Source organism: Leopardus geoffroyi, chromosome B2 (genome assembly GCF_018350155.1).
Source record: "Leopardus geoffroyi isolate Oge1 chromosome B2, O.geoffroyi_Oge1_pat1.0, whole genome shotgun sequence".
NCBI lineage: Eukaryota > Metazoa > Chordata > Mammalia > Carnivora > Felidae > Leopardus > Leopardus geoffroyi.
This window is the reverse complement of record NC_059332.1, coordinates 22,859,220-22,880,354: the sequence shown is the minus strand read 5'-3', so window position 1 is coordinate 22,880,354 and position 21,135 is coordinate 22,859,220. Positions and strand designations below refer to the sequence as shown.

The 21,135-nt window shown below is 40.2% G+C and overlaps 1 protein-coding gene across 35 annotated transcripts in view; it reads left to right on the top strand.

Moving 5' to 3' along the window:
- The window catches only part of FARS2 (phenylalanyl-tRNA synthetase 2, mitochondrial), a 623,580-nt gene that overhangs the window by 443,910 nt on the left and 158,535 nt on the right, over positions 1-21,135 (top strand). The window contains exon 9 of one of the 35 annotated variants that reach the window (XM_045497528.1): positions 15,712-16,644. The exons of the other annotated variants lie outside the window; for them this stretch is intronic. Within the exon in view, the coding sequence (XP_045353484.1) occupies positions 15,712-15,778 (67 nt within the window). The 3' untranslated portion in view covers positions 15,779-16,644. Of the gene's footprint in view, positions 1-15,711; positions 16,645-21,135 lie in introns of those variants that run through there. 35 annotated transcript variants of the gene reach the window in all.

Genomic DNA, 21,135 nt, shown 5'->3' with positions numbered 1-21,135 from the left:
CTGTCCTAGTTTTCAACAAAAATATCATGTATCTACTTTGGAAACATGTATGCTGTTCTGATCACTCAAGAGAAGGTGGCATTTGGAGAAACTCCAGAGAAGGATGAGTGGATGAACACAGGAGTCAGTAGGTGGCTATGTGAGAGTTAGGAAACAGCAGAGCCCCTTCAGTGGGAAGATAAGAGCACAAAGACAGCATCGAAGTATGTGGAGTCTCAGGCAGGTTCACTGGGGTCAGGACAGTCTCCTTCACCAGATCCAAAGTACAAAGCCAGCAGGGCAGACCACACTCACCCACACTCGCAGTCCCCAAGACTCCCCCCAGCACACCTGGCCCAGCCTCACTAACCGGTCATTCCAAATGTCACTACTAAGCGTACCAAGGCCAGGCTTTCTGACTCTCAGGCTGGCGTTCTTTCCACTGTGCACCACAGTTGCTTTCCTTGGACCCAGACTCTTCTGAAAACTTCCCTCTTCCATTTTGATCAGATCAATTTTGGTCATGAGAATGATTTGTGACTTCAATGGGCAAACTATGATATAAAAAGTAAACTGTATAAGTTACATAATTTTGGGGGCAGTTAACTTTTCCTAAAGATTTAGTTTAGGCTATTAAAATTCAGGAAAACATAATATAGCTTCTCTGTACTTCCCCTACCCCCCCCCCCCTCTTAAAAATAGCATCTGAAGTCTCAATGTAGCTGAGTCACTACTTGGTGTGATCCAGGGCTAGGTTGCAACTGGACCTGTCAGAATGAGGCCACAGTGATTCATGACAGAAACGAAGTTTGGTTGCCACTGACGACATGTGTTCCTTTCTGTTTTTGGAATTTGGCAACACCGTGTTTTGCCTTTGGAGTAGAAACACCTTTGCATGGTGATAGTAATGGGATGACACAAGCCACTGCCATGAATGCACCCTCTGTGCCCTCCCGCTGTGACGTACAGAATCCCTAGCCAGTTAGGGCAAAACATGGGTAATTAGCATAACTAAAGACCTATGGAGACTATAACTGGGCAGGAAGTTTATCACATCTACCACTGCAGCTCAATACTAAGTCTACCAGCCAAGTGTTCCAGCACCTTCTTTGTGCCCCAAACTGTGCTTCCCATTGAGAAGAGACAAAATAGACTGAATAGATGTGTCCCTACCCTAAAGGAACTTGAGGAAACATAAACCAGTGACAGCAGCAAGCTTGTACTTGTGGGAAGTACACAATATATGTGTGTGCTTCAAACCAGCTTTGTACATTGAGGGCGAAAGCCTCATCTTGTGCTCGTGCATGGTGCCTGGCATGAGGTCAGTCATGCTTGAGGAACTGAAGTGCACGGGTAGTACCTATAGAATCTGCTTGCCTCCCTCTGTGCTCAGGACTCAGCACACCATTTCTCCATGCCCATCTCAGGACACAGATTTGGGCCCGTCCACCCTTGTGCAATGTCCAGAGGAGGGAGAGGAGAGACATGTCAGTAAGGACACAGTTACAATGGCTTTATTTAAAAAAATTTTTTTTAACATTTATTCATTTTTTGAGAGTGAGAGAGACAGAGCATCAGCAGGGGAAGGGCAGAGAGAGAGGAGGAAGACACAGAATCAGAAGCAGGCTCCAGGCTCCAAGCTGTCAGCACAGAACCCAACGTGGGGCTCGAACTCACGGAGTGCGAGATCATGACCTGAGCTGAAGTCGGACGCTTAACTGACTGAGCCACCCAGGTGCCTCAACAATGGCTTTATTCTAAAAGTGGGACTTGGACAGTAAAGAATTCTGTGCTGTCCAACACTGGTGTAGAATTTAGCCAAATTTATGCTAACTGGACTTGTGCCAGCTCTTTTGAAGTGAGGGGCAGATATAAGAACCGTGGGTGCTTTCCAAGAAATCAAGCTACTGCTTCGCTGCAGTGCTGACGATGCTGGTTTCAGACAGTCAAATTTATGGAGAGTGTAGAGCAAAGCTTCCCAAATGGGGTGCCTTAGGACACAGATGTACACACAGGTGTGCTAACATCGTCATCTCCAGAGCTCTTTGGACACCTAGATATGCCTGCAGGATGGCATGGATTTATAGATGAATATAAATACAGACATAATATGTATAATGTGTGTATACATTGCAGAAGACTAGAAGACTATACAAGATGTCAACTGCTTGTGTCTGGATGGTAGGATTATAATATCCTTTAATTTTGCTTACATATTTATTTATCTTCATTTTTATATAATTTATATGAATTAACCATATAACTTTTTAAGTCAACCAAATGCTAACCAAAATGTTGAAGACTTGCCAAGTTTTTTGGCCCAGCCAAAGATTCATGTATATATTATATTCCAGCACTGACTTAGAAACTGTTTGTCCTCTTTTTTTTTTTTTTTTTTTTTGGCATTTTAAAAATGACTATTTTCAGTTAGTGCATACTCTTCAAAAAAAAAAAATAAATAAAAGAAAGAAATGGGAAAGCCGGTGTCACAAATCAGAGAAATTGTTGCATGTTGACAGATTCACACCACTTATATTCTTTGTATCTATTGGCCCAAACTGGTAACAGCCCAAACTTTCTCCATTTGTAAATATTCTCCTAAAGGCCACTTCCTTTTGTGTTTGATAACTGGATTAAGAGAAGACCCTGATGGTCAGATGTTAGTTCCAATTGGCCCAACTACAGGGGACACTGATGCTTGGCCCCTGGAGGATGTTCAAATACCCTGAAGCAATAGAGAGGCTGGGAAATCTTATTTCTATCCTCATCCTCCACTTACCGAGCAACTATAGACAAGGGGTACTGATTTGACTATTATATCTTATGGCACGTGAAATTTATGAAATGTTTAGTCATTCATACTTGTTTTGTTCAACAGTTCTGTGAATGTCCAATTTCTTTTTGCCTGGGCTCAGATTCTTAAGCAGGGGTTAGAAGCACGATATTTGCCTTTTTCTCACATTGGAATGCTTGTAACCTAAATAAGATCAATGTCGTTGTTCTTCTGGGAGAAGCACTATTTTAGCCCGTTTTCAACGTTATAAAGTATAAAATACTTCCATATTTGGAACTCTGACATTTTGTACTCAGGGAGATTTTTTAAAGATTGTCTGGTCCTGTTCCTTCATTATACAAATGAAAAAGTTAAGACCAACACAGTCAGAGGGAAATGCCCAAAGTCCCAAGAAGTGGGTAGTGGCAGGGCTAAGGCCAGAGCTTAGTTTTCTTTTTACTACTTCTATTCTGTACTTTTTACCTAATATTTCCCAATTATTATGGGTAACTAAAATATTTTCTAATCTGCATTTTTTTAGGGAGAAACGAAATAAAAAGCACAGTATCTGGCACAACATGGTCAATAAATATTTGGTGAAGAAGGTATGGATAAGCTTGCATATATTCACCTATTGAGTCAGTAAAAACTATAGCACGTTTGCAGACAAACACATAGATTGGTAGGTAGGTAGGTAGGTAGGTAGATGGGTGGATGACTAGATAGATGACATGTAGTGGATAATAAGTAACTGGTAATGGCACATGTGTTCTCAGCACAAGGATTTAGTCACCATGTGTCCCCAGTCTACATGGCTCTCTTCAAAAGAAGAGGTTCTGGAGAGGAATGACATGAGATTCTAGGAAAAAGAGAAAATATACTCCTTTTCATTGAAAACCTAGCAGAATTGCTGAAGTCATAAAGCCATATGCAACCTGTGTGCATGTGTCTTGTTATCTGTATAATATTGTCTACAGTAACTATTTAGTCACAAAATATGTCACCTGCCATTCCACTTGTACCACCTATAATGTTGAAGAGACCTATTAAATTAGGGTAAGTCATAGGGGGAGTGTAGTAAGAACATCACCTGGTAATTAAACAGTATATCTTGATTTTGGAGTTGTGCTTCCAAGTTTCGTTTATTTTACAAGAGTAACTTAGAAACATTAGAAAGAGTAACTTAGAAAATTAGAAAACATTACAAGAAGAGCTAATCTTCACCAAAACAGAGTGAACAGGTTAGAGATAAAGAACACAGTCACTTTTCGGCCTTGTGACTAAGATCAAGTATAGTATCTGTTCTTATCAGTTTACAGATAAAGAACACAAACCAGGACAAATACATAAATACCCTACAGAAGAACATTGTTTTCCTTGTGTTTTCCATTGGTTAACATATCCGGCAGGAAGTTAAATTTCATTTTCTTTTCTGTGTCACAGAACGTGTTTTCTTAATCACCTTCTCCACATATTGAACAACATCTTGATGATAATTGTGGCATATGCTACATTGAAACTATGGCAAAAATCATCCTTTTTCTCCCACCTAAGGGAAATTTCACTTTTTTTTATTGAATGAAGAAGGCATTTAAAGTATAAATTAAAATAAAGTCTATTCAATTTGGTTAGGCTCATATAAAACTAATAAAAGCAGTCCAAACAACCTGACTGAAGTTTGCTACAGAAAAGTTTAATTAACACACTCCATTTAAGTATGTAGGAAGATTTCCTAAATGATACGTAAAGATGCTAGCCTCACTAATCAAGGAAAGTCACTTGAATGGAACATTAGTTGAATGAGGGGTGTCTATACTCGTCTATTATTGATGAGTTCTTTATTTGATTCGTCTTTTTCTCTCCTTCATTCTCCTATTAGGCCCTCATTAATTCAACTGGACTTTGCATTTGTTAAATACAAATGTAATATCATACACATTAGGCCAGCTATATATCCAGAAATACGCATTTATATAATCTTCCATTTTTAAATCATGAGACTAACAGTATATTTTATTGCACATGAATCTGGTGTCCTAGTTTAGGATCTGCTTAAATTCTCAATAACATCCTCATAAAAGGATTCAGGGAGCACAGCTAGCCATAAGGACATTTATGGTGTCACATTAAGGTAGGATGTATGCCATGTGCCTTGTGATAATACATTAAATGATTCAAATAGGATTTTATACAAAGATCAAAGCAGTTTAGAAAATTGTAGATGGAGCCATATTTCTGCATGCAAAAGTCTCATTTTGTTTATATCTATTAAACTCTCCCAAACTTAATAGGACTTAGTCTGTGCTTTTATACTATATTAGTGAGAGAAAATCCTTATGGTCAACTTTCTGTGAATGTATGCTTCATCTTGCCTTGGTGGTAATGACTGCAAGATTCCCTCTCTCACCCTTGTATTGTCCCATGATATTTGCTGCTTCCTGAAGTCAATATAGACAGACTCGAGCCAACTTAAATGTTGTCTCAATATTTGCCTAGTACAAAGAAAATTCCATTTGAGAAATCCACAGAGCATAGTCATTCCTGGAACAACCAAGAGGTGGTTATTACTGTTGGAAAGAATTACTTTGCCCTGCTTTACTTTAACAGTGACCAAAATAGATCTTTAAAAATCTATCTCAAATTCAGAGGCATATGTATATTTAAAGTGCCCACACGTCGAGATTGTTGCTCATTAGTTTCATGAGCGGATATTCTTTTAGTTAAAAAAACATTTGAAATGCATAACCGAAGATGATTAATTTCATATAATTTATATTTGTGAATCAAAAGATACTCTTATCAAACCATGTATCTTTTTTTTTTTTTTATGAACATGGTGCAAACGCTGATAATCAAAGTCACCATAACTAAAAAGGACTGGTCCGTAAGACAGTCATAAAGTAGCTAACATTTGTGTTCAGCTTTCTTATATTTCCTTCTTCTAACTCCCTTTCAACAAGTTCTTTCTTCCCACCTTTGCCCCTTTACACCATAGTATCTGTTAAGAACTTGGCAATGGGCCAACATAGTAAAATTCCATTAGCCAGAATTCTCTAACAACAGAGCAGTTAGGTGATATATTCCAAAGACTTTCTAACAATTAGAGCCACAGCAAAAAGACACAGGCAGGTGCCTTTGATAATCAGTCCATGTGTATGTGAGGAAGTCCTGCAGGTGCTAGATGAATCCCTGTTAGGAATATTGCCTCGCAACACTGCTTTGGGAAATTAACCTGGCTTCAGTGAGTAGGACAGAGAAGAGTAGGCACCCACCCCTGGAAGAGGGACAAGCAAGGGACTGTCGCCAAAGCCCAGGGTCATTGTTCCTTCTCCCATGTGCTTGTGTATGATTGTGTATTCTTTTTTTTTTAATGTTTATTTATTTATTTGTTTTGAGAGAGAGATAGAGAGCAAGTTGGGGAGGGACAGAGAGCAGGAGACAGAGAATCCCAAGCAGGCTCTGCACTGTCAGCGCAGAGCCCAGTGTCGAGCTTGAACTCACAAACTGCGAGATCATGACCAGAGCCAAAAGCAAGAGTTGGATGCTTAACCGACTGAGCCATCAGGTGCCCTGAGTGTGTATATACATTTCTAACACTTCTGGTTTTGCTTTGCACTTGTTTGAAATGTCCACATACGTGTCTGTTTCATCCACTTGGTGGTGAAATTCCTGAAGGCAGGAATTCTATCTTGTGCCCAACACAAAAGAGGCACTTAGAAAATGGGTGTAGAATGAATGAGTGAATGAATCAGTCTGTCAAGCAAACAGTTCATTCAAGGGACACCAATGAGAATATGGGTTCAACTGATAATAATGAAAATTGCAAACAATGGATGGATGTGAAATACATAGAGGTAGAAGTAAGAAAAATAAGTGGTCGATGCCTCTAGGGCTTGGGCTGAACAAAAGGGAGAACAAGAGTGGCAATGGGTTAAATGGGGAACTCTACAAGAGAAATTTCATGAGGGAAGTTGACAATATCCTTTCAGACAAGTTGAATAAAAATTGACAAACTGGGTATCAAAACTCTTTTCCTCAAAGAAACAGTCCCTAAGTGTGCCTCTGACACCTGTCTTACATACCCAACTCAATTTCTTGGAGATCTAAGATAGATTACTTACCAACAGAAAGAAACTATTTTGTAGATATGGTAGATGTATATGGTTTAAAGAATACTTCCATCAATTCTTTAAAAAAATTTAATGTTTATTTTTGAGAGAGAGAGATACAGAGCATGAGCTGGGAAGGTGCAGAAAGAGAGAGTGAGACACAGAATCCAAAGTAGGCTCCAGGCTCTGAGCTGTCAGCACAGAGACCAAGGCAGGGCTCAAGCCCACATACCACAAGATCATAACCTGAGCCAAAGTCAGACAATCAACTGAGCCACCCAGGTGCCCCAAGAACACTTCCATCAATTCTTGAAGGTCACCATCCTTTGTAGACTTGGGGGCAGGTAAGGGATCTAGAAAAGCTGAGACTGATGCCTTGAGAAGGTTCTCACAACCCAATAGAAGCCCATCCTATAGTAAGGTAACTGCTGGCAGGGGTCAGCCACCTAGGACTTATGTCCCTTAAAGGTACTAAATCCACATCAGAGAAGACACTTATACTTACAATCTATGCTATAGATTGTGTGCCCTGAGCCACCACTGGAGATAGCCTCTTAATATCTAAATAAATAATGTTCGAGGGAGGAGATTCACCTCATTTCATACCCAGCCATCCTTTAGTAGCTCGAGGGCTTCTTGGGCACTGTTTCTGCTGTCTGATAGCCTCTGGAGCCCCAAACACGTCTCATTCCTACATCCTCTAGAAATGCCAAAGAAGGGTCTACCTTAGCTAGGTGATATGTAAACTAGGAGGAATGTATCCTGATATGTGCACATTAAAGTCTGTGAATTACAAAGAGGATATTTTAAATAATTCATTTTCAGTTTTCAGCCCCTCATTCCTCAAAGTTTTAGAGTGAGCCCTCTAAATTTCCCAAGGACTCCCCTGAAAGTTCTAGCAGAGGACAGGATGCAAAGGTATCTGCTGTGTGTTTTCTTGAATTTTGTCCATTGTCTCTCTGATATCCTAATGAATTAGCCTGCAATCTTGTCTTGACCCAAAAGTGGTGCCCCTTGGATCAGAAGGAATGTCTAAAACACATTGATCTGTGGTTGGAATAGTAAACTAAGCTCCAGGAACATCCTGCCAGAGGCCTGTCCTTAGGAAATTGTCTCGGATTTTCTTGCTGGTGAAGGATGATATGCTGCACCTGACCTTCTGTTGAAAGCCAGAAAACAAAGAGGAGAAAGCAAGCCTTTTACTTTCTAACATTTCCTTCAGGCTATACTTTCTTAGGGTTGATATCCTCTATATCTTTAGAGACCATATCTGCAAGACATTAAAACTAGGTCCTCAAAATGAGTGATCACCAGCCTCTGGTTATAACCAAATATGCCCTCGGGTCGCAAGCCTTCTCTTACCCTTTCCTTTAAAATCCAAACAAAAATATTCAGCTGTATGCAACCATCATGCCCTGTGGAGTTTCTGCAGATCTCATGGGGATAATCATGCCCTCCTCTAGCTCTTGTTTCTGGCCCTTTTCTCCAGCATCCCTACGGTCTTGGCAACACTCCTCGGGTTGTTGGCTTCATGACATTGATCACTGACCTCCTTTAAAGTCCTCAGGATACCCTAAGTGGTGCAGTGACTTATAAGAGATTGGAAATAATGGAGAGGAAACTAAAACTGAATTTCTGCATCACAGTTGTGACAGTCAATCAGTGATTTGTCACCACAGTGAATCACTTACTGGCCATCTCTTGTCTTGTTTCTGGAGTAACACCAGGAAGCAGCTGTCTCTTTAGAGGAAATTTATTATTTCCTGGCTTCTCCCTAGTGCCTGCTCTTCCCTAAACTCCCATCTCTTTGGCCTGACCCAAGGAAGCTCCCACAAATCGGTTTCTTTCATTACAACCCCCTATGTGGATATCCTTTTACTTAACTACTAGAGTGGTTTAGCTTCCTCTGTTTCACCTTCCCTGTTCTTGATGATAATAATAATAATAATATGAATAATAATAAGTTGATTAAAGTGTTTTCCCAAACTACAGGGTTCTTCTCCCTCTGTAGCAGAATTTTACCTTTAAACCCAATGTGGAAATAGCTGCATCCAGGTGTAAGTTAACAGCAATTGTATCTTTCTGCTACTTAATGAAATTTTGATTTCAACCAAGTCCAGTGGCTACCATTACAGTGTAGCTCAGATGCTGAGACTGAGTGAGGTCATGAGAAACAGCTTCATGGTCAGCACACTTGCGTGCTCTTGGACATGGCATAAATGTAGGCAAAGTTGTATTTCAGTCCACAACCTTGAGAAAAGGTGCCCTTCCAACAGGAAGACTCATAACCAGGCAAACAAGACTGTAATTCTAATGGTAAAAGTAGCCATGGGTTATGTAGTCATCCAAACCACTAGCAGGTCCAGTTATCCCCCACCATTGTTTATCCACAGTGTCACAGAGAGAAGGATTTAGGGTAGATATTTCTATCAACGATAGAGGTAAGACCTAATGAAAGAGGTAAATGAGAATTATGGTAAACCAGAGTTAAAAACCAAAGCAGTACTCCCTGTATTTCTCACATAGCTACTCTCTGGTTCACTTCCCTGTCCCGTCTTTCTGCCATCATCACCACAGACAGCTGGTGTGGAAGATGATTGATTGTTGTCTTTTTATTATACTTCTTCTAGAAAATTCAGCAGGTACTCATAGATCCACCTGAAACTAATGTAACATTGTATTAACTATACTTCAGTTTAAAAAGAACCAAAACCAAACAAAATAAAAATAAAAAAAAACTGCCCTAAGGAATTCATTTGAGAAGAATTCAAAGAGTTCTGCATTATTATTTATAAGAAAATTTGGGAACAACCTGTATGTTACCCACGGAGAAACAAATCGATTCTGCTTTCCTCATCTGAACACAAAGAACTATTTTGCACATATTCAACACTGTGTTACTTTAAATAATTGTTAGAGACATTGAACAAAAGGTTCACAATATAGTAGGTTTAAAGGTAAAGAGTAGGCTAGGTGTTGTTATTCTACTTTTATGTAGATTGATGTATCCATAAGGGAGAGCACGACAAGCACACATGTCACAGTGGCCAGTCCAGCTCACAGGACTACAGGGGATTTTTACTTTCTTCTTCATACTTTCCCATGTTCCCCAAATTCTTGCCAATGACTATTTCGCCTATACACCAAGAGGGGGAAATGTTTAAAGAGGAAAAAGAAGAAAACCACATAACTTTACAACCACTTATCGAGCATTTTAACAATAATCCTCAAGATATACAAGCCCTTTCTTCCCCCTCTGACTCTGACTGATTCATCCCCTAACAAACTGCTGACTGTTTTCTCAAGAGAGCAGAGGAATAAAATAGGCTCTGACTGGCGCCTGTATTAAAGTCTTTCCAGCTCCCTTACAGCTGCTGCCTCTTCCGTCCTCTTCCTCCTCTGGTGCCTTTTCCTGAGTCTGGCTACACTTGGCCAATGGTTGAAGTCATTCTTTCATAAATAATTTGTGCAGTGATTTGGAGCTTTCTGATGACAATCTACAGTTTGTTCCAATAAACTGATGCAATAGAGAGAATTTAGGCTGCTCTGTGACAGACATCATGCAGTTGGGTTGATTCTCTGCCCTGGTCAGAATGTGGGTTTGGTTCTGCTGAACTTCTGATCCTACCGCAATTTATGTGGTGTTTTTACTTTCAGTGAACTCAGTGGCCAAATGCCCCAAAGAGGCGAGGTGAGTTATATAGCACGGCACCTTGATGGAATATTACATAGTTGTTAAAAATTACAAAGACTGGGTTGCAACATCAAAAAAGTGTTAAAAAAATGTAAAATAGGAAACAAATCAATACCTATATGTGGTTACGACAATGTAAAAGTATATACTTGTATTTTGAAAGGGATAGAGGAAACATGAGGAAATGAAAATAATTAATTTGATGGCAGATGATAGAAATTTTTAAAATTCAGCAATGTATGTTTACTGGGCACCCACCATATGCCTGACACCATGCTAGCCGTGTCTATTTTTATTTTAATATTTACTTATTTTGAGACAGAGAGAGCAGGGGAGGGGCAGAGAGAGAGAGAGAGAATCCCAAGCAGACTAAGCACTGTCAGCGCAGAGCCCGATGTGTGGTTCGAACCCATGAACCGTGAGATCTTGACCTGAGCTGAAATCACGAGTCAGACACTCAACTGACTGAGCCACCCAGGTGCCCTGTCCTGTCTATTGTTAAAACTTAGTTCTATAATATTTAATAATATAATATGGTATAGTATAACATAATATAATATTAGTATAGTATAATGTAATATAATATATTAATGTAATGCAGTTTCTAAAGAAATGTAAGGTAGTGTGGTAGAATTCATCTTTGTAGATGTTACTGTGGGCACTATTGATTGCATAAAGGGTACCCTTAATATACCATTCTTTTCCACACTGGGTCCAGGAAAAGCTTATGCTGCTGGACTATAATATATCTGTTGAGTCCTCGGGGAGCCAAGGACTTTTGGCTTTTCTCCCATCTGCTGCATGTTATTCTTTCACACACACACTCAGCGGATGGGTGCCAGGTTCCGTTCAGGTGTGGGCAATACACAGGGACCAGGACAATAGGGCTCTGTCCTCAAGGGGCTTCTGGGCTATTGGGAAGGACAGGAAATAAGTTCATTGGCGGTGTGATTTCAAGTAGTGATATGTACGGTGAATGACAGTAGAGTACAGAGACAGTGAAGCAGAAAGCAGTAGCTTATTTTCAGGAGAGTCAGGGAGGATCCCCCTGAGAAAACAGGGAAGTGAAAGAGCAGCCAGGCAAAGTCTGGAGGAGGTGGAGGGAAAAGGTTAGGGAAAGGCCCTGAGACAGGAACTAGGTTGGTATGTTTGTGAGATGCAGTGAGTCAGAGAAGCTGGTGAGCCTGGAACTCTGTGAGCCACAACACGAAAACTTTTCTAAGTGTGACGGCAAGTTTTAAGGAGTGTTAGCATGGTTTCTACTTGGGTAGAGAATGGACTGTCAGGTGGAGGAGAAACAGAGGACAAGCTGCTAGTGGGTTAGCAGTCCAGGTGAAAGGTGAAGGAAGTTTGGCATGGGAAGCTGGCATAGGCATGGAGGGAAAGCCTGTTATGAAGGCAGAGCACATGGGACACGAGGAAGAGTCAGGACACAAGGATGTCTCCTAGGTTTAGGATTGAATCACCAGACGAATGGTGATGACGTGCTAGGAGGGAGGAACAGTAGGGTCTGTTATTTTTTTTTTTTCATGTTTATATATTTTTGACAGAGAGAGAGAGAGAGAGAGAGAGAGCGAGCGCACAAGCAGGGGAGGGGCAGAGAGAGAGGAAGACAGAATCCAAAGCAGGCTCCAGGCTCTGAGCTGTCAGCAGAGAGCCTGACATGGGGCTCGAACCCATAAACCATGAGATCATGCCCTGAGCTGAAGTCGGATGCTTAACCAACTGAGCCACCCAGGCACCCCAGTTTCTGTTATTTCCTAGTGAAAAGATTACTTAGATCTGATCTAGGTCAGTCTGGAAGCTGCTGCTAATTCCCAGAGTTCTATGGCTGTATCTTCAAGGGTAGGAAAAGGGTTTCATGGGCCAATGGAGAGACTTCCAGCTTAGGAGCCCAGAAACCTGAGTTTGGTCTGCCTCTGCTATAAAACAGAAGTTTCATCTAGGACACATCATTTCACTTCTCAGAATTACAGTTTTCTGTATATCTGCCTTTCAGAGTTTTGTAAACTAAAGTCCGATACAGATACATAATGGTGCCATTCTTGTTACCTACACACTTGTATATATTAGCATTCCTGTTTAGAATCATGACCCAGAGCATGCATGAACGCACAGGTCAACAGAGGATTGCCCCTGATTTGCTGACTCTTAAAAAAGCCCACTGATTCACCCCTGGCCTGTCGCCCAGCACCTGCTGCACCCCCATCACATGCAAACACTGTGCACTCGTCCTCAAAACAAATGACTTAGCAAGATCCGCTTCAAGAGTGAAACAAAAGCATATTCTGATGTATCCCTGAGTAAAAAATTAAATTTGCATTCTGTTCTCTGAGGACTCTTGCTAACTGAGGTAGTTGGTTGCTTTTCATTCTCACGACCCACCTGTGTTTGTTTCCAAGGGCCATTTCCAGGAGCCTTACCCTAGATTAAGCCAGCCATATAAATGAGAAGCCACAACAAGAAGCTGACTTCTCCCCTCCAAGCACTGCTTAATGGTCCTAATCAGCAAACTACTTTCTCCCTCTTAAGTAGCATCTTGAGAAGTCCCAGTACCTGTCACTTCAAGATGGCATCTTCTACAGTGAATGGAGAGGTGGAATAGGTTTTGAAAGGACAATTGAGGGAGCTAATCTAAACCATTAGATGTTTTTCTTGCTAACAGGAGCCTGATTCTATTACGTCTGTTAAAGGCTCTAATAATAAGACAGGTTTCTTGGGGCACCTGGGTGCTCAGTCAGTTAAGCGTCTGACTCTTGATTTTGGTTCAGGTCATGGTCTCATCATTCATGGGATTGAGCCCTTCACTGGGCTCCACACTGTGCAGAGCCTGCTTGGGATTCTCTCTCTCCCATCTCTCTCTCTCTCTGCCCCTCCCCCTCCCCTCTCAAGAAAATAAAAACTTTAAAACAAAAAAGACAGGTTTCTTTTACTCCTAGTATTCTGTTTAAACTTAGCTCTAAAGTCACTCGAATTGCACGCTCACCAGCTAGGGGGGAAATGTTAAGCAAATAAAAAAAAAGTAAGCAGAGCCAGAGAACAATTTCCTTTTATAATTTCTCTTCTTGAAGTGTTGAAACTCAGAATCCTTCACCTGAAACACTGTGGGGTTCACGGAGACTGATGACGGTGAGGAGCTCAATTCAAATGACATTAAGTGTGCGCAGAAGCATGGGGGACAGTCCTTGGAGGTCAGGAGCTGGCTAGCTCAGGAGGCACCTCACAGCCAGCTGAGGACCAAGGCAGAGCCATCCAGAATGTGGGCTGAAAGCAAAGGGGAAATGATCCTATTGTTTGGGGACAAAACCAATCAATAGTTTTTTTTCACTTCTGCCATTTCAAGGAAAGTTTTTTTTCCTCGTATATGTAATTGCTTTTGCATAAAAGATTCATTATTTGTGAGCCAGGTACAGAAGCTGAGTTCCCCCTCGGTTTCCTGTGAGCCTCTCCAGTTCTGTGCCCCAGACCGTAGTATTGAACTGATATGGATTTATACACCCAACAGCTGGCTTCAGAACTTTCTGTCCAACCTTTCCAAGCAGCCCAGATTGTAAAACTAGAGGTAAACAGGCAGGCCTGTTTGAGACATCCTGAAAGCCACTATTGTAACGGGGTAGCTTTAATCTGGAGGTAGCTGACCTTGATGTGTGAGTACTGCATGAAGAATGACATTTCCAGTAGCCTGACTCTCCCGTACAGAAAGCAGGGAGAATTTAGTTTGGGGGAGCGATTTAAGCTGGAGAGACTCTCTGGACTGGAAAGGGCATTTTAGATTCTGCCTGTCGTGAATAAAGCATCAGAGATTTCGGTTGTGGCACACATGAGGATGAGAGGAGCTCACGGACTGGCCTCTCTAGGTCATGCTTGGGATCACCATGAGGTCATTTTCAAAGGCTTCCCAGGTGAGGCTTATAGTGGGTCTCTTACATCCTGTAGAAGTCTCATTGCCTTGACAGTATTTTCCCATATTTTCAGGTGTGAAAACCTTCTTCAGTTTTCTTAAGAATAGAGAAGCATAGAGACTATATTTTTAAATGCTATTAATTAGATTTAAGAACTTTAGAATACACTTCCTATGGCACCACTCAGTACATATTAAGATCACTTTCTACGAGCTCAGGACTCCCCTGGAAAATGGTGAAAATGACACCTGAGCTGAATTTATAGCATCTGGAAGCCTGCCTAAGGAAGACTGGGAGGAACAGGGAGGTTATTCTGTTTGTCTTATGTCACCGAGCATAGCTCCTGGGCTGTCGTGGATGCTCAGAAGATGTCCACAGAAATTAGGCAAGTTTCATATTGTTGATGATAACAGGCTTTGTTTCCATGAACCTTTTATGCTGTTGAAAATTCTCAGCTTCATCTTTTAAAATAATAACCAGCCATTGGTATGCCCTTTGGCAAGCCATGTAAACTCTTTTGGCCTCAAGTTTTTTTCTTCTTTCCATTGAAAGCTTAGCTAAACACTCTTCACCACACCCCGAGCTGGGCACTGAAGTCGTTCAAAATCTACCTTGATAATTAGATTTTTTTAAACCTTAGATGGAAGTAAAATAGACATGCAGAAGCTAGCAGGCTTAAAAAAATATAATGCTTAATGGTTAGAAAGTTTAATCTGTTTACTGCTAACCAACAGTAGGCAGGGGAATGCTAAATTATATATAACATAATCCCCAAAATCTACTGTAATGGATGCTAATGTGAAAATGTATGTATACCAATATGTTGAGTTTATGCCATATGAACATGTGGGGTGGGATGTGTCTGTGGCTATTTTGCATTCTTGCCTTGTATGTTGGTCCAGTTGTTTAAACATGTCATAAACACCAAGTCAGTGGTACTGTCACCAGGTCTACCACATTGCTACCAACCATGCCAGGTTTCATGGGGATGAAGCTCTTTATTCTACCTTCCCCACTTTTTTGCCACCTGCAGTGAGGATCCTTATAAATTCAGGTTAATCAATTCTGTATTTCCTGTTTCCCATCCAGAGTTTATTTTATACCCTGGATCAGAGAATTCATATTTCATCTACTTTGCAAAATAAATATTAATAATAATAATGTTATTAATGTGCTCTTTGGACACGATACCATCCTATGAGTTTACTTTTACATATATCAGATCCAGTCTGGCATTCGTCTTTATGTTCTCAGGATAAATGGTTTTCGGCTTAAACAGCCACAGAAGCAGCTGTCAACTGTTGTCAGCTGGAACCGATGAAAGAGAAAAATGCAGCATCTGAAGAGCAACTTGCAAGATGGTCTAAATATTTTATTTTCATTTTGGAAGACCCTCTCCAGATTTACCCCTTCACCACTAATCTTAGAGCAGCCTGATGACTTATGGGGAATCCATCGTTTGGCTTTTACATGGAGAGTAACAGATGAATGACTGCTTCCCGACACAGGGCTGTTTAGCAGGATATTAATGGGCAGGGTGGCTAATCTGTTCACATTGTTCCTGCAGAAGTTTTGCAGTGCTTTGGGGAATCATTTATCCTCAGCAGTTGCAAGATAGCCTGTTTTCAAGTAAACCTAGGATAAAGATCTAGTTATTTATTGCTGTGTAACAAACTGCCCCAAAACTTTGTGCCACTGACTGTATTAAGTGCACAAATCCTTGTCTCTGTGCTGTAATCCTTTGAAGGTTCAAAGACTGGGAGTGGCTTGATGGCAGGGTAGAATCCTCGAGACTGGCAGCAGGCCTTGGCTAGGACTTGATGGGATTTGGGCTGGAGAACACCTGGCCCTCTCCAGATGGCCTGAGCTTCCTCACCATTGTCATCTCTGGACCTTTAAACTCCTTATATATGGTAGCTGTTTTTGTGACCTAACCTCAGAAGTCACATAGGCTCACTTCTGCTGGCCTCTGTTAGTGGAAACAGTCATAGAATCCATTTGTTTTCAAGAGGAGAGAACACAGCTTGCACCTCTCAAAGAAAGAACTATCAAGGTCACATTGGAGGAAGCACATGTAGCATGGACGATATCATTGCTGCCACCTTTGAGAAAATGATGGTGCTATATTCCGTGCACAGATTTCTGTAAAAAATGAATAATGGAGTTCTCTGGCTAAAATGTGTTTATAGAATGTGACTAATCCTGGAGTTTTTCAACGTTTATTTATTTTTGGGACAGAGAGAGACAGAGCATGAACGGGGGAGGGGCAGAGAGAGAGGGAGACACAGAATCGGAAACAGGCTCCAGGCTCTGAGCCATCAGCCCAGAGCCCGACGCGGGGCTCGAACTCACGGACCGCGAGATCGTGACCTGGCTGAAGTCGGACGCTTAACCGACTGCGCCACCCAGGCGCCCCTAATCCTGGAGTTTTTATTGCAGATGCTAAGATCAGTGTTGGTGGGCCTGGTACTAGAACAGTAGCTCTGAGTGCTCAGTTAACAATAGATACCCAACACATGTATTTCCTAGATACTTAAAATTGAGCCAAAAGAGCAACTGCCACTCTGAACAATTAGGTCATGACAACTAGGTTTGCTTCTTGCTTGAATAACCCTGATGTTACAGTGCTTACAGTGTGTAGGAAAAATAAATTCCTTCTAATTAAAATTGCTTGGGATTTGATATTCGTTTAAGTAAGAAGTTTATTAAATAATTGAGTTCTCTGAAGAAATATTTGGTCTTCTTGATCTATGTAGCTCTAATAAATAAAATCAGATAAGAGGCCGAGTGTGAATGTGCAGAATAGACTGTCAATTAGATGTACATACATGTCTCTCTTCCTATTGTAAAGAGGACTGTCAACCTGTGTGGTGCTTATGAATTCTCCTTTAATGAAAGAAGAGAATGGGAAATGCCATGTAAGTTTTTATACTTTTTAATTTCTTGTTTCAATTCTGTTCTTTGCTCTGGAGCAATTTCCTCCCTTCATTCTCATGAAAAGTAAGGTAAAGACGTCACTCTTACTCAAAAGCTGTGTAACTGTGTAGTCATCACTGGGGCTTCTGTGCCCCCGCAGTCGTCACTGGCATTTGTGTGCCCTGAGCCATTTTGGTGAGCATAGATCCCAAAAATAATCAAAAGCTTTTATTTATTTTTTTTTTAATTTTTTTTTCAACATTTATTTATTTTTGGGACAGAGAGAGACAGAGCATGAACGGGGGGGAGGGGCAGAGAGAGAGGGAGACACAGAATCGGAAACAGGCTCCAGGCTCTGAGCCATCAGCCCAGAGCCCGACGCGGGGCTCGAACTCACGGACCGCGAGATCGTGACCTGGCTGAAGTCGGACGCTTAACCGACTGCGCCACCCAGGCGCCCCAATCAAAAGCTTTTAGATCCCAGGGTGCTCTAAGAACCGTGCTAAGAATGTATCGTGCATTACCACAGCAACCCAGGAGCTGAGCTCCTGGTCGGTGTGCTGGGATTCCCAGGGAAATGTGAATTCACCACTGAACTAGCTAGCACTCACGCCCTGGAGCTAAGTGATGGCAATGTCTGAAATCTGGGGGAAGCAAGGCTACTATAATCCCTGTGTGCAGTGCACTGAGTCACAACTTACATTGTTTTATTTGGTCTTCACAATCATCCATGAAGGTAGTGGCGTTTCTAATTTTACAGATGAGGAAATTGAAATTCTTGGAGAATGAGTAATTTGCAGAAGGTTGCACTGTATGTTAGTAATAGAGCCAGCCTCTTCAGCTACTTTCAGTGGTTTATACAGGTTAAATTAGAATCATTCCTTCCTTTCTTAGAAAAATAAACCTACTAGAAAACTCAGAAGCCATAAAGGAAAAGAGCGATGAATTTATCCACATAAAAATGTAAAACTTCTCAACAAGTGGATCAAGAACATATAACAAGAGGATGGGTGGGGAGGGAGAATTGACACACCATGATAAAAGACCACTTTTCTTAATGTAAGAAAGAGCCCTTGTCAGTCAGTGAGAGTAAGAAATACAGACTGCTAGTAAACATAGGAAAGTGTGCTCAGCCTCACTCATGGTTGGAGAAATATACAAATTAATAATTATGACTAACACTTTTTCAGTAGTTAGATTGGTAAAGATCCTAAAAGTTGATAATACTCAGTGCTGTCAAATGTATTGAATAACAGGTTCTATCCATCTACATATTTGTGGAAGTACAGATAGGTATAATTCTTCTGGAAGGCAGTTTTCATGATAAGTACCAGTATTGAAAATACACTCACTCTTTAACCCAGAATTTACTCATCCCATAAATATCTTAATAGTGGTATTTAAAGATGTGTGGGCCAGTATGTTCATTGCACTGCTTGATATAATGCCCAAAACTGTTCCTCAATTGAAGACTGAGTAAATTTTAGAATGTTCATACTACAGAACACTAGTTGTTATTATAAACAATTACATCCAACAATAAGAAAAGATGAATAAGACATGTTGAAAGAGCATTGTATAGGAGATTTCATTTTCTGTTTTTTGTGCATAGATAATATCTAAAAAGACACAAAGGAGATTGTTAACAATCGTTACCTCCACAGCAGGGGACTAGAATTGGGGATATCTTTATCTCTTCAGTTCATACCACCTTCTGTATAATTCAGAATTTTTACTATTAGCGTATATTATTTTTATGATAAAACAATAATTTTTAAAAATCCAGTATGGAAGACATTCATTTATTAGGCCCTATTTGCAAGATGCAGCCCATATAAGTGGATCATCCTGGATTGACAGATAGAACTTACCCAACCATAGAGAACAGATATCAATGATTTAATAAACAAAAGGTAATAAAAATTTCAGCAAAACCAACTAGACTCTCTTGGGAACAAGTCTCTCCGGCTAGATGAGTTTTTCAGTTTAGCAGAAATAGGAAAAAATAATTTTGGGGAAAGCACAGCTTCTGAGATGTCATCCAATTTCATGTATTTTAATGCCTTTTCTCCTGTTTACCAAAGTAACACGTTCATTGTCAGAATTTGGAAAATACCAAGAAACTCAAAGAAAACAAATTAAAACCTCACTAGGGCTTTATTTTTAATGGGCTGTAAAGGTAGACACAGATGACTATGTGATTATGTCTAAGCAGAAAGAGATGTTTGGGTGAAATGACCAGTTACAATGAGTTTTGAAATTTCTTTTGAACTGCATTGTATGAGAGGTAAAGGAAAGACTGAGGGGTAGAGAATAGGAGGCTGTCTGAGAGTCTCAGAGAACTAAAAGCCTTCTTTGATTTCCAGCCAAGATAAGTTCACATCTGCCACTGAAGGGAATCCTAACCCAGCATGGCAGAAAACTATAGAGATGAAAAGACATCTAACTCCGTTGCACAAATGAGAAATTTGGGTCCAGTTTATTCAGTAAATTTAAAAATATTTATCAAGTACACAATGCAGTGCTCTTTCCACTTCGTGATAAGTGAGACAAGAATATTTTCTGAGGACTCTGCTCATCCATTTGAGAAATAAGTATGACTTTGAATAAACAAAGACAAAATGATGAGATACCACTAAAGTTGATGACTCGCCTTAGAAGTGGTTTCAGGTCATCCTTTTAATACTGTGCTCACACCCAACCTGTTTTACATTCATTTGCAGACTTCAAATATCTAATTTCAGGGTGAGGTTTAGCTGAGTGACATTAGAGCCCCCTGAACCTTCTCTGGTTTGGTGTGAAAAGTGAGAAGTCTGAAACGAATATCAAGCTACATCATCAACTTAAAAGCAGCAGTTATTTTTTTTTAATTAAAAAAAAAATCACCCAATATAATTTGAATCTTAACAATAGGTTTGTGTCATGCTCTTTAGTTAAAACTCTGGATGTAGAAAACTGGCTTTGAGAGAGTTGGATTAAAATAGAGAGCAGAGGTTAAAGCCAAATAATGATGCCTGGTTCTTGCTACCCATGATATGGAGGAACAAGGGGAAAAAGAAATAAACACTGTGGCCAAGAATACTTTAGAACTATCTTACTTACAAGAAGGAAAGCTTCGGGAGCTTAGGAAACCCTTCTGACATGAGGCCTTGTGAAGTTTCCCCACTGGGCCTGTGGGTTACATGAGTCATTAGTACTAGGATCTTTCAGAAACACCCCCCCATCCTTGGTCATTAAGGAGGGCACTTGTTGGGATGAGCACTGGGTGTTATAAGTAAGTGATGAATCACCGAGTTCTACTCCTGAACCAATACTACATGATATGTTAACTAACTTGAATTTAAAGAAATTAAAAAAATATACATCTATAACCTCTTCCAACAAAATGAATAATGGGAGAAAAATAAAAACAATGAATAAAAATCATATTTACTTTAAATCATTTTAAAAAGTTCATAAGGAAGAGAAAATACATTTATAGTACTGTATTGTACTTGTTAAAACATTTGTATGTAAATGGACTCATGTAGTTCAAACCTATGTTGTTCAAGAGTTAGCTGTAATTCAAAAATTAAATTGCTTAAAAATTATTTTTAGTGAGCTCAACTTTTAATTTTTGCTTGATATGAGAAAATAACTTTTAAATAACTGCTAGATATTCATTTGGATATTGTCAACATTTTTTTTTCTTTTCAGCACTTGATGTAATAGATTGAATAACTTTTATAGAATTCAATATCACAAACTGTTAAACAAACAAGC